Consider the following 26,766-nt stretch of genomic DNA (forward strand, 5'->3'; position numbering starts at 1 on the left):
ATATAGGGAAGCCATCGCCCAGGCAAAATCAGAATGGGATTGGGAGAGATGGCATGACCTATCTCTGGCACTGGAAACCAGGGATCTAAGAAAATTCTGGGCTCTAGTCACTACAGGTACAGGTGAACCTAAACCAGCAGTCGAGCCAAACATCGCTGCCTCTGTTTGGGAATCACACTTTAGTAAACTGTATCAAGACATCACTGAATCCGCCAATGAGGCAGTCCCTGAAACCCCACTTGAGCCCGCTGACAAACTAGAATTCACACTGGGGGAGGTACTGAATGCAATGGAGAGACTGGCGTTGGGGAAGGCCCCAGGTCTCGACAAACTCCCTGGAGATTTGTTCCGATACCATTCTGAGATCTGGGGTCCGTACTTCCTAATTATATTCAATTCTATCCTGGGAGGGATGGAGATCCCCTGTACTTGGCTGGGGGCAGAGATAGTATCGATTTTTAAAAAGGGCTCTCCTCTGCTCCCAGCTAACTACAGGTCGATCAGCCTTATAGATGTACCCCAAAAGATTTTTGCCCGCCTTCTCCTGGATCATCTCCTTGACTGGATGGAGGATAATGAGATCCTCAGTCCCCTTCAGGTGGGTTTCAGGAAAAACACGTCCACCATGGATCAGATCTTCCGCCTTGTCCTTCTCTACTGGAAAACAGTGGGGATCGAGGGGGGGAGTCTGTACATGGTGTTTGTGGACCTGAAGTCCGCATTTGATTTGGTACCCGTAAGAAATTATGGGTGGTTCTCAAGGAGCTGGGTGTTCCTCCACAATTGCAGCAGGCTATAATCAGGCTCCACAATGGAAATTTTGCACAGGTTAGGTGTGGGAGGGATGGAGCGTTGTCCTCTAGGTTTCCAGTTCTCAGGGGGGTAAGACAGGGAGGGTTGCGTTCTTGCGCCGACCCTGTTTTGCCTCTTTGTTAACAGTGTCATACCCCATCTTGACAATGTCAGGGACAACGACGCACCTAGGTTGGCAGGCAGGAGGGTTCCGGCTATTATATTTGCCGATGACACCCTCCTGCTTTCCAAATCCCCGATGGGGATCCAAAGGATACTGGATGGGTTTGGGGATTTCTGCAGGACCCACGGCCTGGAGATTAACGCAGAAAAAACCAAATTCATGGTATTTAACCCCTCCACAACAACCAGGCCCAATCCAACTCTGGGATCTGAAAGGCTTGAAGGGGTCAGAACGTTTCAGTATTTGGGGGTAACTTTACACGAAAATCTATCATGGAGTCCACAAATAGCTAGATCGCGTCTAAAGTTATCCCAGATGGCGGGGGCAATTCTGAAGGTCACAAATTCATCAACCTTTAAACCTATCAGCCCAGCCCTGGAGATGTACAAAACACAAGCCAGAGAAGCCTCATCCTATGGTGGTGAGCTTGGGGTCATAAAGCAGGGTTAGATCTTGTCAAGGTAGAAAACAACTTCCTAAGACGCCTGCTGGCCCTTCCCCAAGGCACACCCTTGCTACCTTTGAGATTAGACCTGGGGCTCCCTTCAATAGGGGATGAATTGGCATTAAAACCACTGAGTTTTTGGCATAGGCTCTGGTCTACTGGTGAACTTTCCCACTATAGGCAAGATCTCAGGCACGTCCTGGCCCTCAATCATCACGATACAATTCCTTGGCTGGCCTATATTAAACGAGAATTCTATCGCTTGGGACTGCCTGAGCTGTGGGAGGATCCTGAAAGAAGCTGTCTCGGGGTGGCACGCAAAAGGCTTGTTAAGATTTACAAGGACAAAAGTCTAGCCTCGCTTCTGTGTGCATCTAGAGTTGGGACCTTAACTGACCAATTTTTGGACACCAAAAATTATTTTCATTTCGAAGGTTTTATAGACATTATTTATCCTATTAAGGCAAGGAAATTGTTCATTCAATGGAGGCTGGGCACCTTGCCCCTAAAAACTTTTACCAGCAAATGGTCAATCTTGAACGATAAAATCTGTCCTGGGTGTAGTGCGAATCAGGAGGACGAATTACACGTGTTATTTTTCTGCCCTGCCTACACGAGACCGAGGAAACATTGGCTATTGCCATTGTGTAGGAATTTGGGCATTAGAACCTACTTGCACTCACTCAGAATTTTGAAGACAAGTACTCTGCATTATATAGTTTTTGCAGTTGCCAGGTGCTTAATGGCCATGTGGCAGATAAGGGGGAAAATACTAAAAGGTTAACTTCATGCTATATGCACAATGAATTGTAACGAACTACAGTTAACCGCTTTTTATGTGCCAGCTCCTCAGGAAAGTGAAATTGATGTATGTTGTACCTTGCCTGGTTTTTATTGTTTGTTTTATGTCTTTTTAAATGCTATAATGAATCTTTTATGGTCTCAAATGGCCGAAATAAAGAATTTTTGGATTGGATTGGATTGTTCACAGTCTCGTCAGAGTGTGAGATGCTAGGCTGAGTTTACTAAATCATCGTTTCAGCTTAGGTTTGAAGCGTTGGAGTGCATCTTAATAGGCCCTTAACAGGAGTATTTTTTTCAGACATAGACATTCCTATAATGCATACATACATACTTGACGAGGCCACAATAGAGAGTCATCCTGGATTACATCTTTATATTCCTTCTGGTTTTCAAGTTATTTGAGGAACCAAAGTGAATCAAAGAGATCTGGTCCTAATCCAGTGTTAAATAGTTTTAAGGGCTAGAAAATGATCCTCAGCAGCGATAACCCTATGACATCAATAGTGACAATTGAACAAAGAATGGTAGTGGCCATTCAATGAATAATAGCATTAGTCCCTGTAAGTTTAATGAATAATAGCATTAGTCCCTGTAAGTTTAAGACAAGTGCTGTTAGACACACCACTTGGGTCAACATACCTACCAAATTAGAGAGACGGACATCATATTGCAAGATGATGCTACTGAACAATTCTTTAAGTAAGCCAGTAATTCTGTTTGAGAGCAAGGCACAACTTAAGTTACTAGACAATGATTCATACGGTAAAAGGAAATATTTATGGAAAACAGTGGACTATAATTATTTTTTAAGATGTAAGAAGTGGTACTTTTAAATGTTGGTCCTATGTTAACAACCTGCTTAAGAAGTATTTTCATCCTCGACCTCCCCAGAAGCACCCATATCACACCCCACCTCAGGAAAGTGCACTGGCTCCCAATACTGAAGAGATACCAGTTCAAGATGCTGACACATGCTTACAAAGCCTTACACAATGAAGGACCAGCATGCCTCAACAAATGCCTGAACTTCCACTAACCGACCAGACACCGCCGATCTGCCTCACTCTTCCTCGCAGACACTCCCTGGATCTGCAGAACCAACAGCGGAGGGTGCTTTTTTCGCACCTGGCGGCCAGGACATGTAACAACCTTAACCTGCACCTCAGGACCGCCCCATCACTCCAAAAATTCAGGCAAGAACTCAAGACCTGAATGTTCGATTGAAGACCACCCGGCAGCAGCCAACTTTTCCAGTGCCTCGAGACCCTCACAGGTGATTTGCCTTGCTCTATAAATGTTTGATTGGTTAACTGATTAAGGTACTGCCTCTGCGAGGTAAATGATTAGCTTTGATGTTCCTATATATTAGTCTTCTTAGGGTGGCCTTGAGATACAATTTGCTTTGCCTTCTTAACTGGTGTGTTTAACTTATGTTTTCAGAGTTGTTTTGGAAGTGTCATTTTTTTGTTATGCAACATTATCTGTAAAACTGTTAAGTAACAAACATGTTTTAGTATATGACAATCATAGAAATATGAAGAAAAAAATAAGCCTGGCGGAGAGGACATTGAAGCCCTGTATATTGTGTATACATGCATGCATGCATGCATGCACACACACACACACACATACATACACACACACACAAACACAAACACTGCACCTACCCCATGATAATTTATATAATATACATGATGTATATTGTGTACTAATAATTAGTATTTTGTACAGTGCTGAATACTGACAGTTTATTCATACAATATTGTACCGTTTTAATGTGGCTTTCATTTCACAATTAAACAAATGACTAGAAAAATGAAACCTACTTTAGGGGCAACAGGGGGTTGTGAGCATTTACAAAATATGTCAAATGAGAAAAAATATAAACGTGTACTTACTTTCCACCTGGCTTCTCCCTCATCTCCAAAGATAGGATTGAACAACGAGGAGGTGGGGTCGCTATCATCCACAAGGACAGCTGGAGCATCACAGAAACCGCCTCCTTCGAGTATGACTCCTTTGAATGCCTATCCACTGTCATCAAGACAAAAGACAATGACTCTCTACTGTGCCACCTACTCTATCACCCCCCGGGCAGAAATAACGAGTTCGGAGACCAACTATCAAACCTGATTGCACAAGACTCACTGGGCGACTCCAAAAACTTAATTCTTGGCGACCTGAACATCCGGTGGAATGAGACCCACAACCCTCTAATCAAATCGCTATTTAGCCTCCTTGATGAGAACAACCTCACCCAACATTGTACTGAGGAGACTCATTACAAAGGAGCCACACTGGACGCCATCATTGCCCAAAAGAATTCTATCACGGTCAACCACATACTACCAGTTGACTGGTCAGATCACCACATGATCTTATTCCACATCAATCACCCCATCATCTCGCTTAAACCTCCGCAAGTCCCGCCTAAATGGTCGAGAAACCTCTCCCAAGTACCCCGATACATCTTGGAAGGTCAACTAAGCGCTCTTCTTTCAAATAACACTATGCACCTCTCGACCAACGACCTCGTCGACCACTATAACTCGGGGGTAGTCGCCATAATTGACAATCTAGCTCCTCTAAAGCTCAAAAGAAACCGAGCCACTCCATCCAGAACCTGGTTCACTGCGGACCTCAACGCAGAAAGAAGAAACCTAAGAACCAAAGAAAGAAAGTGGAGAAACAACCCAACCGCCATTCTCCGCCTTCAACTAAAATCAGCCCGTAGGAAGTACAACAACCATATCAAAAACAAGAAATCCAGCTTCTTCCGCGAGGCATTGGTCAAATCCAAAAACAGACCCAAAGAACTCTACAACATAATCAGACAACAAACAACAAACAACAAAGCCCCTGCCCTCAACCCTACAGGCTTCCAAAGAACTCTGTGACAACTTTGCCAACTTCTTCATCGATAAAGTCCAAAAAATCGAACTATCTCTAGACATCAACAACCCACACCTCCAGAAGAGCTACTCGACCTCCCCAGTGGCACTCCCATCCGACTCCTCTCCCTCCCCCTGGCTAAGCTTTCGCCCCGTCCAGGAAACTGAGATAATCGCGCTGATCTCGACCTCCAAACCTTCAGCACACATCTCAGACCCCATCCCCCCATCTTTAATCAAACAAATGAAGCTTACCTTAGCGCCCATCTGGGGAAGAATCATAAACAGCTCCTTACAAAGCGGTGTGGTCCCCGATTGTCTAAAAATGGGACAAGTCACTCCTCTCCTGAAAAAACCCGGTCTCGACTCAACTGACTTGAACAATTTCAGACCAATATCTAACCTCCCTTTACTCTCGAAAACACTTGAACGCTGTGTACTCCTGCAACTGACGCAACACCTGGACAACATCAATCTCCTGGACCCCCTCCAATCTGGCTTCAGACAAGGCCGCAGCACTGAAACTGCGATGTTGAACATCATAGACGACATCCACGGATCTCTTGACGCTGACAAGTGCTGCCTCCTCATACTCCTTGATCTCTCAGCAGCGTTCGACACGGTGGACCACAAGCTCCTCATCATGACTCTTCAAGAAAGAGCCGGCCTTGGCGAGGTAGTTCTCAAGTGGTTTTCCTCCTTTTTACACAACCGTTCGCAACTAATAAAAATCAAGAACTTCACCTCCGATACCCAGCAAGTCAACAAGGGTGTCCCTCAAGGATCGGTGCTCTCCCCCCAGCTCTTTAACATCTACATGGAACCACTCGCTAAGTTACTCAGGAACTCCAACATCAACTTCCACCTCTACGCGGACGACACGCAGATTTACCTGGAAATCTCCTCTCTTAAAGACATCCAGAGACTCAACGATGTCCTAAATGAAGTTCAAGACTGGCTGACAAAGAATCACCTGAAACTCAACCCCGATAAGACAGAAACACTCCTCATCTCAAACAAAGAAGATAACCCTCAAATCACCGAGTGGCTAAAGTCGATCGATGCTCTCAAGGGTAACCTCACGCTAGCCGACTCCGTTAAATCCCTGGGCTTCACCTTAGACCCTAAACTAACCCTGTCAAATCACATTAAGAACTCGGCGAAAAGCGCTTTCTTCAACCTCAGACTGTTGAACAAAATTAAACCTTACATTCCCAACAAGGACCTCAAACTAGCCACGCAATCTCTAGTTCTATCAAGACTGGACTATGGGAACTCAATCCTAACAGGCATCCCCAAATCCCACCTGGCTCCACTAAAAACAACACTTCACGCGGCAGCAAGAATGATCACAGGCTGCAAAAAATATGATCACATCTCCCCGGCTCTCAAAGAACTCGAATGGCTCCCTGTGGAAATGCGAAGTACCTTCAGAACGGCCTGCCTAACCCACAAGGCCCTCCACACCGGCAAACCGGAATACCTGGCTAACAAGCTCAAAAAAGCAGGCCAAGCCAGAAACTTGAGAAGCTCTAATTCCCTGCTGCTCATCCTACCAAAAACCAGAAGGAAGAGAACTGCGGATTGCTCTTTCTCAGGAAATGCCCCCAAAATATGGAACGCCATCCCCCCGCACATCAGAACTCTACCGTCCTATGCAGAATTCAAGAGCCAACTTAAATCCTTGTGCCTGATCCGCTCCCTTGGTTATGGATAACTTGGAGCTGCAAACGTCTCAGAATCCATGCGGTATTGTTGAATCCAGTACTGAGAAGCCCTGCTGTCCGAACTTTTCTTCTTTCCAAATTGTCTGTCGCCGATTGCTTTTATTGGGTTTGTTTCATGTTGTTCTCTTTTTCATGCCCACTACTGTGAAGCGCTCTGATACCTTCGGGTCTTGTTAGCGCTATAGAAAACTTCTAAATAAATAAATACTTTCGGTGATCCCTACAAGGCACTTAAACGTTCCTGCAACCGTTTATGGGTCTGGATAGAAGCAATGGTGCTATCCCTGCGTTAAAGAAGTCTATTGGAAGGTCACTGTTTTACTAATGTGTTGGACCACGTCACCCCATCCAGTAACCATTCTTGTGTGATCCATAGAACGTTGTAAAAGAAAAAAATGAAGCGTGCGGTTTTCATAGTTTTGCAGCACTGGAATAACCCCCTTTACGCAAGGTGAGTACTGTGTGTCTTGAGAAGGCCCGTTCCACCTGATTGTCCTTTCCTAAAAAGCTTACGATCCTCTGGAAGATAGAGGGGCAGGAGCCCAGATGCGCTCACCCTCCTCCCCCATCTTATGTTACCTCTTCTGGGTTCTTCTCTGGTGTTAGAAGTCATAGTAAAATGTTGAGTGCGCTGTAGCAGGAATAATCACATGCTAAGGAATCTGCAGGCCATTCTAGCATTTTTAATGTAACTCTCAGCGCAAGAGACAGTAATAAGCAGTGAAATCTTCAAGCAGTAACTCAAAGTGCAAACTTGTGTCTTAATTATAGGCTTGTGGAGGGTCTCTTTTGGAAGCCACACCAAAGAGCTGGAAAGAACCACTGTTTTCTTTCATGAACACAGGTTTTTGCTTGATCCAGCACTGGGTTAGAAGAACATCATCTGAACACATCCTTGCCATTTCTATTTCACGAGCATTAAAGATACCCACCGATTTTATTTTTTTAACTGACATTTTTTCGTCTTTTTCTAAAACAATAGTGTTTCTTATAAGCTGTGCCTAAAATGCCACACAGGCCCTGCAGCCCACGCCTTCCTGAAAATTAATCTCATCAGCATAGTATGCTTTAACTGTGATCACAGTAATTTCTTATTGTATCCCCACCCTCCCCCTTATAAAATGCCAGTGGTTTAATTCCCACTCTTTCCTGTAAGTTATCATGATTGTCTTGCACTGTTTTAGGTGATATAATAATTTTAAAAATTACCAGATGAAAGGTTTTGCCAAAGCCTAAGACACCAGAAAGGGAATGGTGCAGAACTTGCTGTACCGAATAAATATACCTTTATAATGTTTATAAGCATGACGTTTGTAGCCACTATGGACTCTTGTTTTTAGCAATGCTCAATTTAGGAGAGGCTGGTGAAGTTGGAAAAGCAATCCAGAGGCAATCCAGAGGCAATCCAGTGAATGCAACGAATTTAGAAACTGGGAGTGATCCTGGGAAGGGAGAGACCACCCACCCCTGATAGCAGGTGACATGAAATGAGAAAGATGAACGGTTAAGCTGCGAACTGCTGGTTCACTTAAGGGGTCACCCCTTTAGGTGGGAGGTTGAAGTTCAGGACTGCCTTCAGATGAAGTGTGCCTTGTGGGTGGAAGGCAGGAGTTGTGGAATGAGGATGCTATGTGTGGGAGGAGTACTATGTATGCTGAAGGTAAGCTGATTGGAATGAGGGGTTCAGTTGGCTGGTTTCAGAATGAAAGGGGGTGCTAATGGTGCTTAAGGGGGTAGGTGAGGGTCATTTGCAAAGGCATCTAGTCAATATTCCTGCTCTTGGTCTCTCTCCTGGCAATCGAGAGTTGTATTCAGTTGATGGGAGCAGTAGAACAAATCAGGTTAGATTGTATCCCTGAACGAAATGCATTGTAAGGAATATCCATACAGAAATTAAAAAAATTAGAGGGTAGGGTTGGGTAGATTAAGAAGGGGTCAGCCACCACACTGTACTATATTTTTGCACACCTATATATTTGTGCTTTACTAGTAAACTACATAACAGAGGCTCAATTTACTGTTTTTAAAGCGCAAACTTGTCTCTAACTAAGAGAAGTCCATGTAAATATTCAGCCAAAAATGATGCAAAAATACAATATACAATTATTTTGAGGAGTAATCGGTTGGAAAATAATTCTATCATAATACTTTATTGTATGAAAAGGCAGGGCCTCAGTTGCGGAAAAATGGATCACATGGGCTTTTTTTTCAAACTGATATCTAAATTGTTGTGTGTTTATTTGTGTACTAATTTTACTTCTACCTTTATTACAAAACTTACCAATAAACGCCAAGCTGTATTAAATTGTATTTTTAATTCAACTTTCTTTACGTGATTTGTTATGTTGTTTTCATCCGTATCCTAAAAGGAAAACAATTCTACACCAAATGTATTCCAATATATTAAGTAAAAAGCAATTCGGTTTATAGACAGTTAAGAACAACTCATAAAATAAACACTAACTCCATGTTCTTGCATAGTACACGAGAATATAATTTACTCCTCTGCAACAATTCGTGTATGTGCCTTAAAAGTAAACGGCTTCCACTACTGTATGGGCTGCGTTTCCTCGCAGCAAATTCAGCTCCAAAAACAGCCAGTCCAGGGTCGCGCGTGGCCTGCCTGTGCAGACGTTTCCTGAGATAAAACAAGTACTAAATAGCTAATATTCCGTGTATGGGATCCTTGTTTATTGTTTGATAAAAGCTCGTTATCCCAACTATGGGATCAATCAATTACAATCAGAATTGAAAAAGCGACAATTTCGGACAGTAATAGTAATCACCACAAAATAAAAGTTGCCATTTTTTGCCTAATGTGATAGCAAAACCTTAAGTAACTCCCAGTTGCTTGGTCGCAACAGAAATCCCTATTAACCCTTCATATTTAGGGCTACCTAAGATCAGCACTCGGCTATTGTCTAGTGGCGCCTTGCAAGAGGCGTGGACTTAGACCTTGTAAGGGTAACCCTCGCCCCCTACCCAAGTATTCGACCCAATCTCACGCATTTGAAGGCCTCATATCATCCTGACCCCAGGTTTACCTTCGGGATACCGCCGGTGCAGGCTACAAAGGCCTAAAAGACAGATCAGCAGAGACGCTAGGCCTTACTGTGACACGGCCAACTCGCACCTTTATGACACCCTAGGTTTATAATTAGCACGTAAAATGGCGGAGGTCTGAGAAAGCCCACTATGAAGTCATAAAATGCGGCAACAGTGTTACGACTCTGTAGGCCCACCAGCCAAGTGTTGACAGCTTGAGGCATAGTAGGGTACACCTGTTTAGAAGGTGCTGCTTGGAAGATGACACAGGGGGAGTGTTGGGGCGCAATGCGCGCGCAATGAATATAGCCTTGAAATATATGACGCAGTGGGAGCGATGCGGCGCACGCAGACGACAGAACGTTTTAGATGGTTATGACGTAATAGGTCGGGGGGGGGGGGATGTACAAAAACATGACGCCACAGCAGCATTCGCTATAGTATACAACAGAGCGTTGCGACGCATTTTTCGTATCAAAGGTGATCTGTCAGAAATTTGACGCACAGGGTGGCGTATGAATAAGCTTCGAGGGCAGCTGCGACGAAGAAGAGAGACGCATCCGAAGTAACCGTCGGGGTTGAGGCGCAGCTGTGCTTAGGTGACGCGGCGCGTATGACGCATGGGAGCGTTGTGACGTACGTAGGACGCACCTGAGATCTGTACGTGTTTCCGTCCGACTGAAGGCCTGTGTAGTAAGTGGCGCAGTAAATAATGTCAGGACTCATTTGGGGTTCTTTAAAGAGCGTAAGAGTGGCGTATTAAGTATTCTCTCGGGCCTCTGAGCCCGGCGGACCGCAGGGGACCGTGGTGCCCAGGCGAGTCAGAGCCATGATGGGCGCCTTGGGAAGGGAAGCACTCTAGGCTGCGGCCTGCTTTCGGGCCTTGTTATAGTGTGAGGTGGGACCAGTCAGGCGGGCAGGAGTGACCCGAGTGTGACCGGCGGCGGATAAGAGCGTCACTCATCGGCTCTCAGGCGTATCAGGAGAGCTGCGGCGTCCCTGTCCGTGAGGCTTTTCGGGAGCACACGCAGGCCTTGACCTGAGCGCACCCTGTACAGTACACTCTGCTCGGGGGACAGTCCTCGTGGGACAGTCCGTGGGTACTTTAGTTGACAGGGCCTTGGAGAAGGTTTCAGTACCTATACATAAACGTAAGGGACACAATAAGCACCAAAAGCAGCAAAGTGAAAAGACAGCTGCCTAAGGGGCTATTGTGTATTTTGTTATTTTCGGTTATTGACCACTTTTCTGGTCCTTGTAGTTATACTCGCCGTCCACACCATTTCGTTCATTTCAAGTAGGAACAGAATTTCAGCATCCCGGTTGTACGTCATAGTGGCGAGAGGCGCGCTTCATATTTCTGGGGATGATGTGCGAGAAAATGTTCACAATGTGTGGAGACTACCATATTTAAGTATTTTCATGTATACATCTGTAGACGTGTACTTTATTTTAGGAGTACTAATACTAGTGACGCCTCGTCATGTATTCCCTTTCACGTGCTCCAAACATGCCATGAAATATATCTACATATACTACAACGCATAAAGCAAGCTATGATTTTCCAAATTTTAAACGGGCAAGAATAAAACATACGCCAGTAGGTCCGGTAGTGTTTCAGCAATTGCTCTTGAGGAAAGAATGGGTTGTTACGAAATTTATTTGTGGTCACACTCCAAAGCTAATACTCCCCCCAACCCGGTGACAACTGAATATTTTTTGGGGCACAACGTGTAACTAGTTTCAACACTGTGCATGTTTTCAAAGTTTCACTAAACGTCGTGTTCGTCATTATTCACTTTAAATTAACCTAATCTTTAAATCAATGTTTAAATCCTATTTCACGATGTTATCCTGCCCAGCCATTAATGGTGATATTTCTGTCATTGGTCTCTGCCGCGAATCTACTTCTCTTTTCGTTTGCAATTGCAGGACCCCACAGATTGCACTTACAGGCCACATACACAGACATGCATATTGTTTAAAGGGGACCTCGTATTCCACCATGGGGTTTCTGTCAAGAGTACTTACTGTTTGCTTGACACATGACACTAGCAAATCGAAAGTACAGATGAATCCCACCTTGACACCAGACTCGGAAGAGAAGTGATATATGGAGGTATATATTTCACTCTCGAGGTTCCATTTCGAAAGTAACAGCTTGAACTGGCGGCGTCTCGCCGCCCCCTCCAAAGTGAAATATCCTTGTATCACATGACATGTAATATATTATCTAATGCGTATTCCTTGATGTGGTGCATTTGTATTGTCCACTTTCCTGGACGGCAGCTGCTAAGTTATTATGGTGTGGACAGCCTCGAAATTCATTCTTTTTACAAATGTACTTACAAACGTGGTGGACATTGACTGGATGTGATAGTCCAGAGAAGGGCAGCATGCTTTGTTTTTAATTGGCTTAGTACAATGGCCAAATTGAACTAAAATACCTGTTACCAATTCCCTAAAATGCCAATTATTCACCTTCCCCCGATTTCTAAATGTTTCTCTGCCTCGCTGATTTACTTCCTGATAACAAATGCCTTTGTATCGCCCACGTGACAGCGTTATAACACTTCTATTTCTCTTTTGTCTCCGGGAGTACCACTGTTCAGGCGCTATTGACTTACACATATGAGTTTTGGGGGTCAAGATGTTCATTTTTAAACACGATTAAGCATAATTTACTGAAATATGTTGGTACAATTTGCTGCATATTATTGATAACTGATGTCTCTGTTCACATAAGGATGTCTATACTTGTTTTCAAATCCACAACCCTCTCACTGAGATAGCCTCTCTGCCGATTACGAAATTACAGTTTTCATGCTCAGTTGTACATACTGTCGCTCTCATGTAGGGCATGAACGTAATACTTGCGCCTGATGCAGAACTACACAACACATTACCTCTTGTTTCGAGCTGTCCACTACCTTTCTGTGTTATAATGTCATACCTATAAATGGTTTGTGTATGTACAAGGAAAATACCATCTCAATCGTAAGCGCAAGTCATTTGTAACAATAGCATGCACCCCGAAATATGTGATGTCCCTGCTAGAAACTTCAAGGCACATATGGCAAAACACGCTTAGCTCATTTCTTGTTTTATCAAGTGTCGTTACTACCAAAATGAGGTTTTGCTTTACAACTGTCACTTGTCCACAGAGAAATGTAGGAGGAATAATCTAGATAAATTCATGTGGCCTACCCTGCTCCGTCGCTATTCTTGGTATGCAAGCTCCTTAACACAACGCACTGCCTAGCTCACTTAAACGTGCATGAACAGCATGATGCAAATTAAATCGGACAATTGTAAAATTAATTCACCCAATAAAAAACGCAGCTATCATACCCAATCAATCTAGACCATTTTTCTAGATTGATAACTATAAACCAATGCTGCATTTGGGAAAAAAAGTTAAGGCATATGTTTTTTCAGATTTGTATTTTAGTAGTATTCCGTGTAGTTGTTGACATTTGGTTATAATAACGCCAAATTAGGTGTTTGCTTCCCAGACACGTTTTCTAGGATTATTTACTGGCAGCGATTTTCCTTGTCCTTAGAAAATGAACGTTCGTTAAACTCCCACCAGTAGGATTTTAAATTTGTAATGACCAAGATGTCTTGTTTCCAATGTTGTATAACATGATTAGTTGAAACATTATCACCCATACTCCATTGGTTTTCTTAATCGCACATCAAGAGAGACAGACGTATTTGCAAAAGAGGTGCAATCCAAATCAAAGCTTTTTTGGAATTTGTCCAATAACTGGACCGGAGATGTTTACTATTACACCACATCCATAGGTATTGCCAAGACCTGTCGTGGAAAACATGAACCAAAGGTGCAATCGTTTAAGAACCTTACAGGATACAGAGACAGAGTGAACCATGTTTCATTCCATATGGAGGAATAATGTAATCTTTCCATATATCCAACAATCAGACTGAGTAGTAAACATAATTTGATGGTGCAATATGTACTGTATATGCAAGGATCTCTTTGTAAAAATTAAAATAAAATAAATGATAATCAGTGCACCTGTCCGACAATATACAGTGTGAGATGGTGCACATGTGCTATTTTCAGTGCTATTTACTTTCCCAAAACACAGACACAAGCCTGCCTCTCTTTGACCACTGAAAAATGATTGTGCTGCTTTGATTGAGTTTTATTCCTTCCTGCCCTGGCTTACTTTCCCTGCATGGGACATCAATCACGGACTAACGCGACGTTTGTTTATCGTGCTGGAAGGGAATGAATGGTGCTGTGGACTTGAAGACAAAGCGCAGAGGCAGGAACGCATAGTGGCATCGGGGATAAGGGGTCCAGCAGGAGGGACGCTTGTCCGAGAGAGCGGTACATGTTCTCCCTAAGCTCTTTTATTAGGAAACGGCGTTAGCGATCCGTCAATTCTTTACCTTAAAACAGTTTTAAAGTTGATCATGTCATAAGAAAGTCCATGGGATATTTGGTTTAAATTCCCTTTCCAAGTAAATCCTGCTACGGGTTTTAAAGTTCTTAATACTAGATTGTTTTTTTTTTCTTCTGCACCCTGCGGTTCTGTGCCTTTCAAGAGAGATTTTGAAAAATGTGTTTTCTGTGTAGTAGAACATGTATGTATCCACTTACTGTGAGAAATAACATGTTGACGAACGTTTCAATATCAACCCGTCCACTGAATGTGCAGGAAGTGATGCCAGCTACTAGGGATCTTGGCATGGTCTTCTATCGTGCAGCTCGTCCATGGGTGAAAGACGAAAATGCTTGAAGAAAAAATGTGTACTTTTGTGGAAGCACGTTGTGCTCAAACGCCCTAGCACTGAAACGCGTGGATGGTGTTTGCATACACTGTACATCGAAATACGTGTCACAACATAGAACCTTGTTAATAAAAAGTTATGTTAGAAAACATTTGTCTGACATGTATTATAGTCATTTAAAATTGGAAACTTGTGGTCCGAGTGGCAATGATTTTTGAATTGCGCAATATAAACATCTGTACCCACGTTATCTGTTCAGATACTTGTTAAATAAGCCATAATTCACGAGTCCCACAAAAGTGCGAAATATGACGTAGCACACCTATTGCATGTATATTCTAGTCTCAGCTTAAAATGACTATACTGCCTCTTGAGAGTAGGCATCTCAGCGTTTTAAACATAACCCCAAAGTAAAAAGCGTCTTGAACATAACCGCCAAATAAATAATGTATCCCCCAGATATCCTACAATATTTTACAGAGCACATGTGGGCCTCTGAGAGGATGTGCGTACGTACAGCATTTCTCTTAGTAAAGCGAAGTGCGCTTTAATGAGATGTATGGTGGGTTATGGTAAAGTGACACAACGAAAATTAAAACGGACGTGCCGGTTATTGTGGTTCGCCTTTACAAAAGGATCGGTTACAGGCCGAGGGACGCCTTTATATTGAGTCTGTTTAGTTGTAGGCACACCTTCGAGCGAATTGAGCGCTACCTGCCTTTCCGACGGTGGGCTTGGAGGCAACCCTTCTTGGGGTTCCCACTTTGCCCAATGCCAGTGAATATCTTTGAGAGTTGGGAGACTCCGGAGCCCGTCGTCACATTCTGCAGGGGCCCCGTGATTTTTGGTGGCTAACTGTACACCCTGCGGCCAGCCTCACATCCCTCCCTCTGCACCGTGTACACAGTTTGCTCTGCTGCTGAGACCAGAAGGTCAGGAGAGCACCTCTTCTCAGTTATAAGACGGAAACATTTTGTGCTGCCTGGTGTGTTTAAGAGCACCCCTTCTTTTTGTCACACAGGGAATAGATCTGGCCCGGAGTCAGAGTTCAGCCACGCCTGTTTGTTGCATTTTAATAGTTTACTGATTTGTTCAGTTGTTAAAAACATGAGGCTCTAAACAGCAAGCCCCACATTTAAAAACAGTACTGTACTGGGCTACCTGCCTACTTGCCACGTTCCAGAGTACCGGAAACAAGCCTAGTACTGGGCCGCAGTCTGAATTGCTTCATTTAGCCTCGGTTTTCTGTTCCTTGTAAATGCATGTACATATATAATGAATGCTCGTTTGTAGAAGTCCATATTTGTCTTCCTTAACACGCGTTACTGTAACAAACACGCCCTAATTAGAGGATTGCTGTACACGCATTGTTCTTTTTGTGAACCAGGAAATGGGGGCGTTGCTCTCATTCGGATAACATAGCGGCAAAGGCCTGGAAGCATAATACGATGCAAATACAAAAGCAATTACTGCAAAGTGCGGCATCTGAGAAAGCCAAGAGTGGAGCATTGGCCACTGTTAAATATTGGCTAAGCCCAGAGGACGCTATAATCTAACTGGGTGAGTAGCCAAGAGTCAAAGGGATCTAATGAACTCCGGGAACACACCTCTCTATCAGTTGTAAAAGACTGCAAAGTGCACGTTTCCAAAGTGCCTCGCCTGCCGCGGCGGGTCCAACCTCTTCACCTGTCTCCTTGTTCTTGGGCCAGGCTAGTGTATTGCACACACAGGCAACAATGGGGGAATAAACATACACAGAACGGCCACAGTAAATACTTGGGCGTTCTTGGCTTGGAGGTGGTTAGGCATCTGAAGCCATGCAACCCTGGCATTCTTATTAACACCTTTGAGTTAACAGGTCGCCTGGAAGCTTCTAAGTATGTATGAATTAAGATCTGGGTACGTGCAGACGCTTTACGAGGCCTCTCGAATGATGTGACCACCATCCCACAACATGCATGAAATGCTCTCACGTAAAAGTCGATCATAAATCGATACACGTCTTTACCACGTTCCGATGTTTAGATTGAAAACTCGGGGGCTAAAAGTATCATTCTGCGCTTGTGAGACCTGCGTGTCCCCCCTTAGACATGAGCAGTCATTACAGTTCTGCCGTAACCCTTCTACCTGCTTGTTCTGGCTTGACGAAATGGGGCAACTTCCATGAATCCTGTGGTGGACGGGAATTGTTTTTAAAAGTGACTTTGAAGTGGCCTCTATGTTGCTTTAAAACTAAAAGTAATCTACAATTGTCTCCGGCACTGTGCGAGGCGTTCACATGTACTGTCCGGGTTTTTATGTCAACAAGTAAATGTATTTCGGCTGAATTCAGATAGATTCATAAGGCACGAGACAGTCAGATGCTCGAATTAAAAATCTAAACACTTGCTTTTTTTACATCTCGGAGGAAGCTGCCGGTTCAGAAGTCACATCGGGTTCCCATCAGTTTTCACGGGCCTGGAATCCTCCTTTGACGAGGATTGAATTTCAATAACAAGCGAGAACAATTACTGCTAAGTGTTGTCTTTAGATAAGACAGCAGATAGGGGCTCCGCATAATCTTGAAAGTTAACCGAGGTCTTAAACATCCATAATGATATAATCACCTTTCAAAGTCTGTTTGACAGTCCAGATCATTGAGGGGGATTGATACGGGCATTTCCTTACGGTCAGATTGGAAAAAGGATTCCTCAGTAGTGTACTGTAATTTAAACAAGGTAATGCGTGTTTATTCAAAGAAGAAAATTAGCATGCACACCGGACTACTAATAAACCCAATTATTACAACATCCACTAAAGTTGTTTTCGGTAAAAATCGGGGGAACCTCCCTGCTATGAGAGAAGCAGGCTGGCGTAGCGTCCTTGCTAGATGAGCCAGGCAGTGAGTACAAACTGTGGACGTACAGACCGATATTTGGTATCTCTGTGTGTGCGAATGTGGACCCTCCAAACACTTTCTACAAATCCGAACGAACATTACAGATGAACAGCTTCTAAGCAGTCGATGTCCCCAAGCCTCGCTCTCTGCAGCTGTATACATGCAGGTGAAGTACAATGAATAAATAACACAACGAACAACCCTAAGGGTTTCTCCTCAGAGGAGATACGAGACCATGTCTTCTGAATACTGACTTCGCGCACTGTGCAGCCGACCCCTGATTTTAAATGTACCTCTACGTGAATATTCTACCTCGCCGCGTGTCACCACGCAAACACGCGTGGGCACAGTAAGATCGGTGTCCTGTAAAGTACTTTCCTCCCGCCCCTTTATTATTTTGTAAACAAGTTTGTTTATTTACCAGTGAACCTGCCTCTTTCACCAGCAGCCCAAGCCTGGCTGCGTGGATCTGTGCGCACAATAGAAAGTAATACCATACTCTCTGATTGGCTAAGGAAAATAGCAGACGTTCTTATTATTCAAGTAGAATGGTAATTTATTAATAAACAATGCAATACCTTCGGAATATTTCCAACAAAAAGGATAATCGATAGAATCAGGATAAATACAGTTCCCTTTTTAGAACAGGTCAGTGTGTTAGGTAACACAACGTCAGCTTGGAAACACTGTCTGGCGTTTGGTCCGTAACATCCAATTACACATTAAAAATAAATTACTATTTTGCAATTTACATTTTGTAACAAGTCCTTTTGCAAACGTGTCCCTTTTTTGACTTTTGAAATAACACTTAGAATACAGTATGTCTCAAAAGCATGAAGAAACTTACGTGTTATTTGGAGTTAACACTGTTCTTTTTTTAAACAAACCAAGACATGCCTGATGTCCCTGTACATAGTGTTTAGCGACTGTTTTGGGCTCTCTGGGACAGAGATTAAGTCTGCAGAGCCCGTTTGTGTCAGAACTTGCTGCAGTCATAGACAAAGGCCCCCGAGGTGCGGTACAGAGACTGACTGGAGGGGAAAGACATCTGACAGCTGCTGTTGCCGTTCACCGGGGAGTTGTTGAGGCCAAGCCGCTGCGACTCAAACATCTCCCGCACCGAGTGGAAGTTCTGCTGCTGCCCGGGGTAGGCGGCCGCCCCAGCAAGGTGGCCCAGGTCCCCCGCCTGGTTCAGGTACCAGGAGGCCAGGCGGCCCTGGTGCGGGTGGTGGCCGTCCTGGGCCGCGCCCAGGCCGCCGCCTGCGGTGGTGGTGGTGATGGAGTAGTCGGGCAGGCCGTCGTCCACGGTGGAGGCAGCGGTAGTGGCCAGGTGGCCGGAGCGCTCTCCCGAGTACAGGCTCATGGCCTGCATGTTGCAGTGGTAGCTCCCGGCGCTGGAGCTGCTGTTCTGGCTGCACGGCGAGCTGTAGAGGGAGCCCTGGCCGGGCGAGTAGTTGAGGGACAAGGAGGGAGGGATGCCAGTCCTGGGTGCGGCGAGGAGATCGCTCCCCGCGCCTTGCGGGGAGCCCCGCAGCGAGGTCATGATGTTATCCACGCTGAAGCCCTGGCCGTGGTGCTGCGGGTGCTGCTGCTGCTGGTGGGGGTCGGGGCCCTCCAGGCTGAGGGAGCGGCCCGAGGGGCTGCCGCTTGACATGCTGCTGCTACTGTCCGGGCTCTCGATCTTGGGCACGGGGTGCAGCGCCGGGGAGGCGGCCTGCGGGGGCGATGGGGCGCCGTTCTCCGTTTTGATGTCCTGGATGCGCAGCGGCTGCGGGGCGCCCGGCTCCGACTGCTCCTTGGCCAGCAGCGGCCGCTCCTTGTCCTCCTTGCCGGCCGGCGCCGACTCCTTGGCCGCGGCGTCCTTCTTCTTGAAGCGCCGCCGGCGGCGCAGGAAGCTGCCGTTCTCGAACATGTTGTAGGAGTCGGGGTCGAGCGTCCAGTAGCTGCCCTTGCCCGGCTTCTTGTCGTCTCGGGGCACCTTGACGAAGCACTCGTTGAGCGAGAGGTTGTGGCGGATAGAGTTCTGCCAGCCCTGCTTGTTGTCGCGGTAGAAGGGGAAGCGCTCCATGATGAACTGGTAGATGCCGTTCAGGGTGATCTTCTTGTCGGGCGCGTTCTGGATGGCCATGGTGATAAGCGCGATGTACGAGTAGGGCGGCTTCACCATGTCCTTGGGCTGCATGGGCGGCGGCGGCGCCCCGCCGTAGGGCCCGTAGCCGCGGCCCCCCGTGTACTGCTCGTGTTGCGAGTACATGCCCATGGGCGCTGCCATGCCCGTGTAGCCCACCGCCGCCGCCGCCCGGTAGTAGCTCTGCTCGCCGCTCAGGTAGGGCACCACCCCCAGGGGGCTGGGGCTGGACACGGAATAGCGCGCCTGCATGGCCGCGGGGGGCAGCTCACCCTCTCCTCTCCAGAGCAGTTTGTCTTATGGTGGGGGAACCTCTCTTCGGCTCCCCCAAGCCTCTGCCGAGCCCTCTTCAAGGGCAGCGGGGTGACAGTCCAGGGTGCCCGGCCACGCCGGCCAGGCGCAGCGCCCAGCCCCAGAAACCTCACAGAAACTTTCCCAAAACTTTTCCTGTGCAAGTTTTTCTTCCCTTCTTGCGCGTCTTCTCCACCCAGAAGAGTTAGTCCAAGTGCGCAAACAAGAGACTGGAGCTGAAGGAATGAGGCCCGAGGAGGAGCGTAGGGTCGGCAGGCTGTGCTCCGCTCCCTGTGGCATGTGTCAGTGTCTGTGTGCCAGCCTTCCACAGGCGCTGCCTGCTCCGGGATGCATCGGGAAGAGAGAGATGAGGGCAAAAAAAAACGGCTGAACTTTTGAGCATCCGTCACCAGGCTTAGGACTTTATTACGCGGCTCCACGGGCCAGGCGGCCCCGCCTACCGCCCCTCATGAGAGCCAATAGGAAGCTGAGCTGAACTGTGAGTCCGCGAGAAGCAGTGGGTGAGACAGTGAACCGGGGCAGCTGGCCACACACGCTCTAACCCTCCCCCGCCGCACACCGAGCCAACATGTGTGTCTGTGTGTGTCTGTGTGTGTCAGCCCTCCAGCGCAGCAGTACCTGCGCCCTCCCTCTGCGCTGGGTGGCAGTCACCTGCATGAAGGAACGCACAGTTAGTACTTACTCATGTTGAACAGGGGCACTACCATAGAAAGTGTCTCAATCAGGCGGAAACTCGTTATTTACAAACTTTCATAGCAGAACGCATCCCTTTTCAGTAACTTGAACGCTTGGTGCTGACACGTGCGGCGATCTTCAGGCCAGGTCAGGGTTATAAACCCAGACAGGGTGACTCAGCCTGCCATCCTTCAGAGGTCGATACCTCTATTCACATTAACATTGGTAGTGGCAACACCTGCAATGCACAGGTGTGGTATGAAGTCCTACTTCACCCGGCTGTTCCAAATATGCCTGTTTTTTTACATTTCGGAAGAGAAGTCGATCGCAGTGCATTACCTTTTGAATGTTATTGACTGCATTTCTAAATAGTGACGCACATCTGTATATCTACAAAGAGATGATCTATCTATCTTTCGTCGAAATACAAGCAAATGTGACATTGAAAGTGCATCTCCATGGAAGTCTCCCTCTGTAGAATCACCGCGGCGCGTGATAATTTGAATGAATAAAAATAGAGGTATTGTTTGCCTTTTCGAAGTGGACAATCTCAGTGACAAACGTATGTGAATATGTTTATGTGGACTTGAAGCAAGTGTACTTGGCACCATTATCCTCTTGTGTTCAGGAGGACTATATTAGACTGGGTATCGGCCGGGAAGCGCAAAGCAGAATGAAGGATAGGTCTTTTGATTGTGGTCACATCCATTCGTTCATTCAACCACTTTCTTCTTGAATGACCTTTAAATACACATGCAGCCACATGCAAGGTTTTAAAACATACACACGGTGTACGGATGCACTGCACTGTATTCAACCCACCGCCCAGCTTCCCTCGAGTGGTTTCCTTGTACAATTTTATGCAGGAAGTGTCCAGGGTCATGGCTAGGTACATTTTTACTTGAGATTTTACGATGAATGCTGTTCTAAGGACGAGCCAGTGGTAAGGAAAACGCAGGTACCCCTCCTCCCCCATCAAAACTTACCAACAAGACGGTTTACTAAAAACGCCCTTTTTAATGCTGCCTGTTGGGGCTTTGAGCTAAGTTGCTCAATTCACTGGAATACCCTTTGTTTTAACGAGCGGACCCTTCTCAACCATCTCCTTTATTCCATTGGCTGACAGCCTATTCGCGTCGTAGTGCACTCGGTGAAATGTTGTCAAGATTCCAGGATATCTCACCATTCAAGTTAAGTTTAAGATTGCCCTGCACATCCCCAGGTAAGAGTAAGAGGCGGCCCCTGGACAGCATAGGGTATACACTATTTATTGGCTGCCTCCACACGTTACTGTTATGTAGTTTTCTTGCAGTTCTAGTTTTTTTTCTTCTGTCAGGAGTGTTGTTTTTTTCTGGTCTGCAGTGGGGTCTATAAAGAGTAGTGCTTCTTTCCTTCGGTATTCTGGTCACGTAAACAAGCACTATGTACCACTGCCCTAGAACGTTTGCCTACAGGCCTTCCAGAACCAGGGCAGTGGTAGTCATAGGCATCTTCAACTCAGTGGCCCCTTCAATTGCCTTACTCTATCTCTCCCTCACCCCATGAAGAAAGAGAAACACGCGGACAAGAGCACATGGGAAAAAAATAAACAAAAACAAACAGACAAGCCTGAATGGCATCGCAGAGCCCTCTCCCCGCGGCAAGGGAGGAGCTGACCCGGTCTCCAGCCCACCTCTCCACACCAGTGCGAGAGTGTAAAAACAACACCCCGCGCCCGCCGCCGCTTCCACCTTTTGGTGCTGAGCAGCTGGTGGGTCAAACGGGTGTGCGGAAAGGGCAGCTGTTTCTCCCCTCTGCCCTGCATAGAATGCTCTCCTCTGGCTGGTCATCTTTTACACACACAGCACGGCAGAAAACACCCGCATTTTCTCTCACATATTGTCTTGCGTGGGACTGCCGCCTCTGTGGCTAGAGATTACCTGTATTTATTAACAGTTTTTTATAGCTCCGACTACACACCCCGGGCAACAGAGCGCTTTACATGCGACCAAATTACCAGGCCAGGGACTCTGGAGAGATTAATCCAAGAGATAATACACGAAAGGCGCCATTTGATTTTATACTTTCATTCACCAACCACTTCAGGGGTTGTTCTTGCAACATAACTGGCGCCTTTGAGAGACACTCTGCCATCATTTACCAATGCTCTTTGTCTGCACCTCTCCATGAATGAGTCCACAAAGTGTATATAGGTGTTGTCCTGACACAGAAGCTAAGACATACCTCACAGTGCCAGGAAGGGTGAATGCCAATGTCGAGGAGCTCACGAGCGGCTAGTTTCACTGCAGAAATGGTTTAATCTAGAATTCGTTCGTTTACTTGCATTGTTTGACGGGTATTTTACGAAGCAGAAACTATACAATATTGTGAAATAACACAAATCTCACAACAAACGACCCCCGAGTCTCAGCCTTAAGACAGTGTTTGCGAAGGGGTGTTGGTAAAAGTGTAATGCCGCACAAACGAGATCTTTCTACTCCTTACCTTGCAGGGTACAGGGGTCGCTGTGACACCCCGTGAACCCCGCATGCCCTGGCTCTGCGTCTAGTAGTTGGACGACCCCAGAAGCAAACGGCTAGGTCTCTGCAGCACACCAAACTGCGATTCCTTTTGAGGACGGAAGGGTCTATTTTTGTTGCGCCTTATTGTTCCTGGGGAATGTTTCCTGCCCGTTGAAAAGTCGGAGTGAGGGGGGCGGGGGTGCATGAGTGCATGAGTTAAAGGGACAGGCTCCACACTTCACATCAAACACCCCTGTTCGGTGGTGGGAGCAGAAGGCTTGAAATCAGACATCTCGTTAAGGTTAATTAGGGGTCATTTGGCTGAAGTGTCAACCTCGGAAAAGGTGTTTCTTTTCGCAGCGCGTCTTCTCATTGAAATGTGTCAGGAGAGCATTTTGGCTGGATTACCTCCCAGCCTTCCTCCTGCTCACCATTCACGCAGAGCGATGGCTTTTGGAAAGAAGGTGCGAGCCCTGGGGAGAAGGGGTGAAGCTGGGCGAAGAGACCAGCCTGGCTTTTATTTAAACACATCATCTTGCAAAAACAAACACACATCCCTGGTTGAAAGGCGCGCTCCTATAACCTACCGTGGGAAACAGGCGAATTGTGTTTTTTTTTCTTCTCAGAGCTGATATGCACATTTAAACCTTTAATTCAATATCTGCTCATAATCCCGTTTTTCTTTTGAGGAGATATGGAAATAGTTAAACTGGTCGGTCCAACTTTCGAAAGATTTTTGTTCTTAGTTTAACAATCGGGCACGTTTGTTAAATAGTTTGTAATGAAAAATGTGGTAGTGTTGTTGATTTTTCACATTTTTATATATTATATGGTGGTTGTTTCCCTCTGTTATATGTCATTGTACAGACTGCTTCCCCGAAAGAAAAAAAAGGACCCGTACTAACAAAAAACATTGGACTGAAAACTAAAATTCGAACGAAACAAACGTGTTTAATTCCATTTTTTTGTGTAGTGCTATTCTGTGTTCTTTTAACATTAGGAAATAAAATCGATAATCTTTTGATGTGCTAATATCGCTCTACAGCGCAAAATTGATCACTCGACACCTTATAAAAAGTAAATAATATATGTATATTATAGTTAATGATCGTCTCTACATTGCATACAGACTACAAAAATCGTAGTGCAAAACTTTGGCTGTATTTACCTTGCTTTGATGTATTTTAAGTATTGCATAAATCTGACATGTACTGTTCTTACTGCCTGCCCCGCTTCTCTCGTGGGACGGCGCTAAAAGCAGTCTTTGTTCCATGTCGCCTCAGCCCTGCGAGAATGCATGTTTCCTTTACTCTGGTACCGCGCTCCCAGCGCCAGTACAAGCTGTCTGTGTTCTGCTGGAACTGAGGTTTGGGGGACCTGTCCCAGAGGGTCGCCCGCCTCGGTTCATTTGGTTTCTAAGGTGCATACTCGTCCCGATATGTCACTCTGACTCATGTCACATAGACTTCCATCTTGCGCGGAGTACCCTGGAGATGAAAGCATGGGTGCCGGTATCACGGGAGCCCCTTGCTCAACGAAACATACCAGTTTACTTATGTTAAATGGCTCCATCAGTTTACTGCTAGGCGTGCCCGACAGGTAGGTGCATTCATCTTCAGTTTAATGATGAGAGGGCTTTTATCATTGCAAGCTACAGAAGCTAGCCAGGTAACGAAACACATTAGTAATAATAGTTACATTGGTGGTTAGATGGGCAGCACGGGTAGTCAAAAAGATAGCGTGGTCGGAGAAGAGTGTGCTGGCAGATAGACACAGTAGCAGTTTTGCAGGAGTTGTAAATGAATACATAGATTCAATGATAAATTGATTGACATACCAAGATGCTGCCGTTAAAATAGGAAGCACACAAAATGATGGAAGGATATGTGTATGGTTGTATATGTACCCCACCTATTTAGCTTTCTGATATGAAGATTTTTCAGTATGCAACATTGCACAATGTAGCCCTCCATATGAGTGGGTGAGAGCGAGGTGCACAGTCGAGCCGCCCTCTTCGGGTGCAGAGACCTTGAATTGAAATTATTTTTCTGTGCTCCAGCCCCTCTGGCCTAAATTCCCCGACAGTGAGCGCCCCCTGCCACTGCCGGCAGCACCTCTCGGGGCCCGGCCAGCCAGGAAGAAGAGCACGAAGGGGCTTTGCCCGTACTGTCGGAGATCACTCGTGGGGTGGCATCGGCTGCTGCTCGAGTGCGCCTTGATAGGCACTGTGCCCCCTCCCTCCGCAGACGCCTTCCTACTGTGGTCCTAAACTCACCTTCAAATGAAGGATGGAATTTCTGTGGAGTCGACAAATATTCGGATTTCAAATCGTCCCCTGCACACGTCTTCACTGCTGAAGGAAGGGCATGCTATATTTTCCTAAATATACCGGTCTGCTGTTTTTTAATCTATCGCGGCATCTATTTATTTGTAGGCCTATCACGTTTGGGCAACACTTGCGCGACTATGTTCAGTTATAATTGTGAAATGAACTTGAAGTTGCTAGGTTAAATATGGCTTCAGTTTTTAGATATTCGCCCCTTACTGTAAGAATTGCGTTCACTTTGCTCATAATGCGCCAGTCAGATTCTAACTGATGCAAGTTACTCCTAACGATATATGTATTGACACTTTTATTTTGCCATCGACACCAAAAAAACGTTCACAGCTCTTAAGCAACGACTTCATGGTGTTTCTTCCCTTGAAGGGAAAGCTTAGAGTAGCAGGGCTCCGATACAAACGCACCACTGTGCCTAGAATCGAGCACAGCAGGTGATGTAACACGGCGGCTGCCTTAGGTCCCCACAAAAGCTGCATTGTTCGCGGGGCAGAGGCGGCCGTATACGTCTTCCCGCCGCGGCACCTGACAGCCTGTTCTGCGAGCACCCCAGCCCGTGGGACGTGCACACGCTGCTCGGAAACCTCGGATCAAGGTCCCCGTCGCTAGGTATTGCACTAAATCTGCCCGCGGCTGACTTACCTCTGCCAGTGCCCCACGGAAAGCATATGAACCAGTATGCAGAGTAGCATCACGTCTATTGTACTCCCTCTCTCTTCCACCCATATTTCCCCTCTCTGTCTGTCCCCACAGCCATTTCTCACGGCTGTCCGTTCTACTGCCCCGCCTGTCTTCTTTCTTACCTGTCTGTTCTCATCCTTTCACCTTAATCTTCGTTTACTCTCTGTTCAACCTTTACCTCTTCTCTCTCGTATCTGCCCCTTCCCCTTCACTCTGTCTTACTATTCATTTTTCTTCCCTTCACACTCTTTATCTCTGCTCATGTATGTCTCTCTGTTAATATCACTCTCCTTTCCACACTCTTCCACTTCCTTTGTAATTGTTTTCTGCCAATACATACAAACCAGCGAAACATTTGCAGCACAGGTACAACATTCCTGGATATGAAAAGTAAAAAAACATGTCCAGACAATCGCAATAAAATCATGAAATTGGCATATTGAAATAAGTGATTGCAACACTACTAGTAAGACAATTATCCTTTACCCAGTCTTATTCCAGTGACCTTCTGCCAACGTATTCTTACTTAATAGCATCACTGGCAACAGTGCAGGCACGTGCATTATTTAGTTTCATTGGCACCGTTGTTTTTTTACCTAAA

At 45.9% G+C, this 26,766-nt stretch overlaps 1 protein-coding gene across 1 annotated transcript; it reads right to left on the reverse strand.

Moving 5' to 3' along the window:
- Positions 1-18,059: 18,059 nt before the first annotated feature.
- On the reverse strand, positions 18,060-20,316 carry FOXC1 (forkhead box C1). The gene has a single exon (XM_078685810.1). The coding sequence runs from the start codon at positions 19,908-19,910 to the stop codon at positions 18,507-18,509; it is 1,404 nt and encodes a 467-aa protein (XP_078541936.1). The 5' UTR covers positions 19,911-20,316; the 3' UTR covers positions 18,060-18,506.
- Between the last annotated feature and the right edge of the window lie 6,450 nt (positions 20,317-26,766).

This window comes from Lissotriton helveticus, chromosome 4_1 (genome assembly GCF_964261635.1).
Source record: "Lissotriton helveticus chromosome 4_1, aLisHel1.1, whole genome shotgun sequence".
In the NCBI taxonomy this organism is placed as follows: domain Eukaryota; kingdom Metazoa; phylum Chordata; class Amphibia; order Caudata; family Salamandridae; genus Lissotriton; species Lissotriton helveticus.

Coding starts and splice junctions, on each gene's coding strand:
- FOXC1 (XM_078685810.1), bottom strand. CDS start 19,910: ATGCAGGCGCGCTATTCCGTGTCCAGCCCCAGCCCCCTGGGGGTGGTG.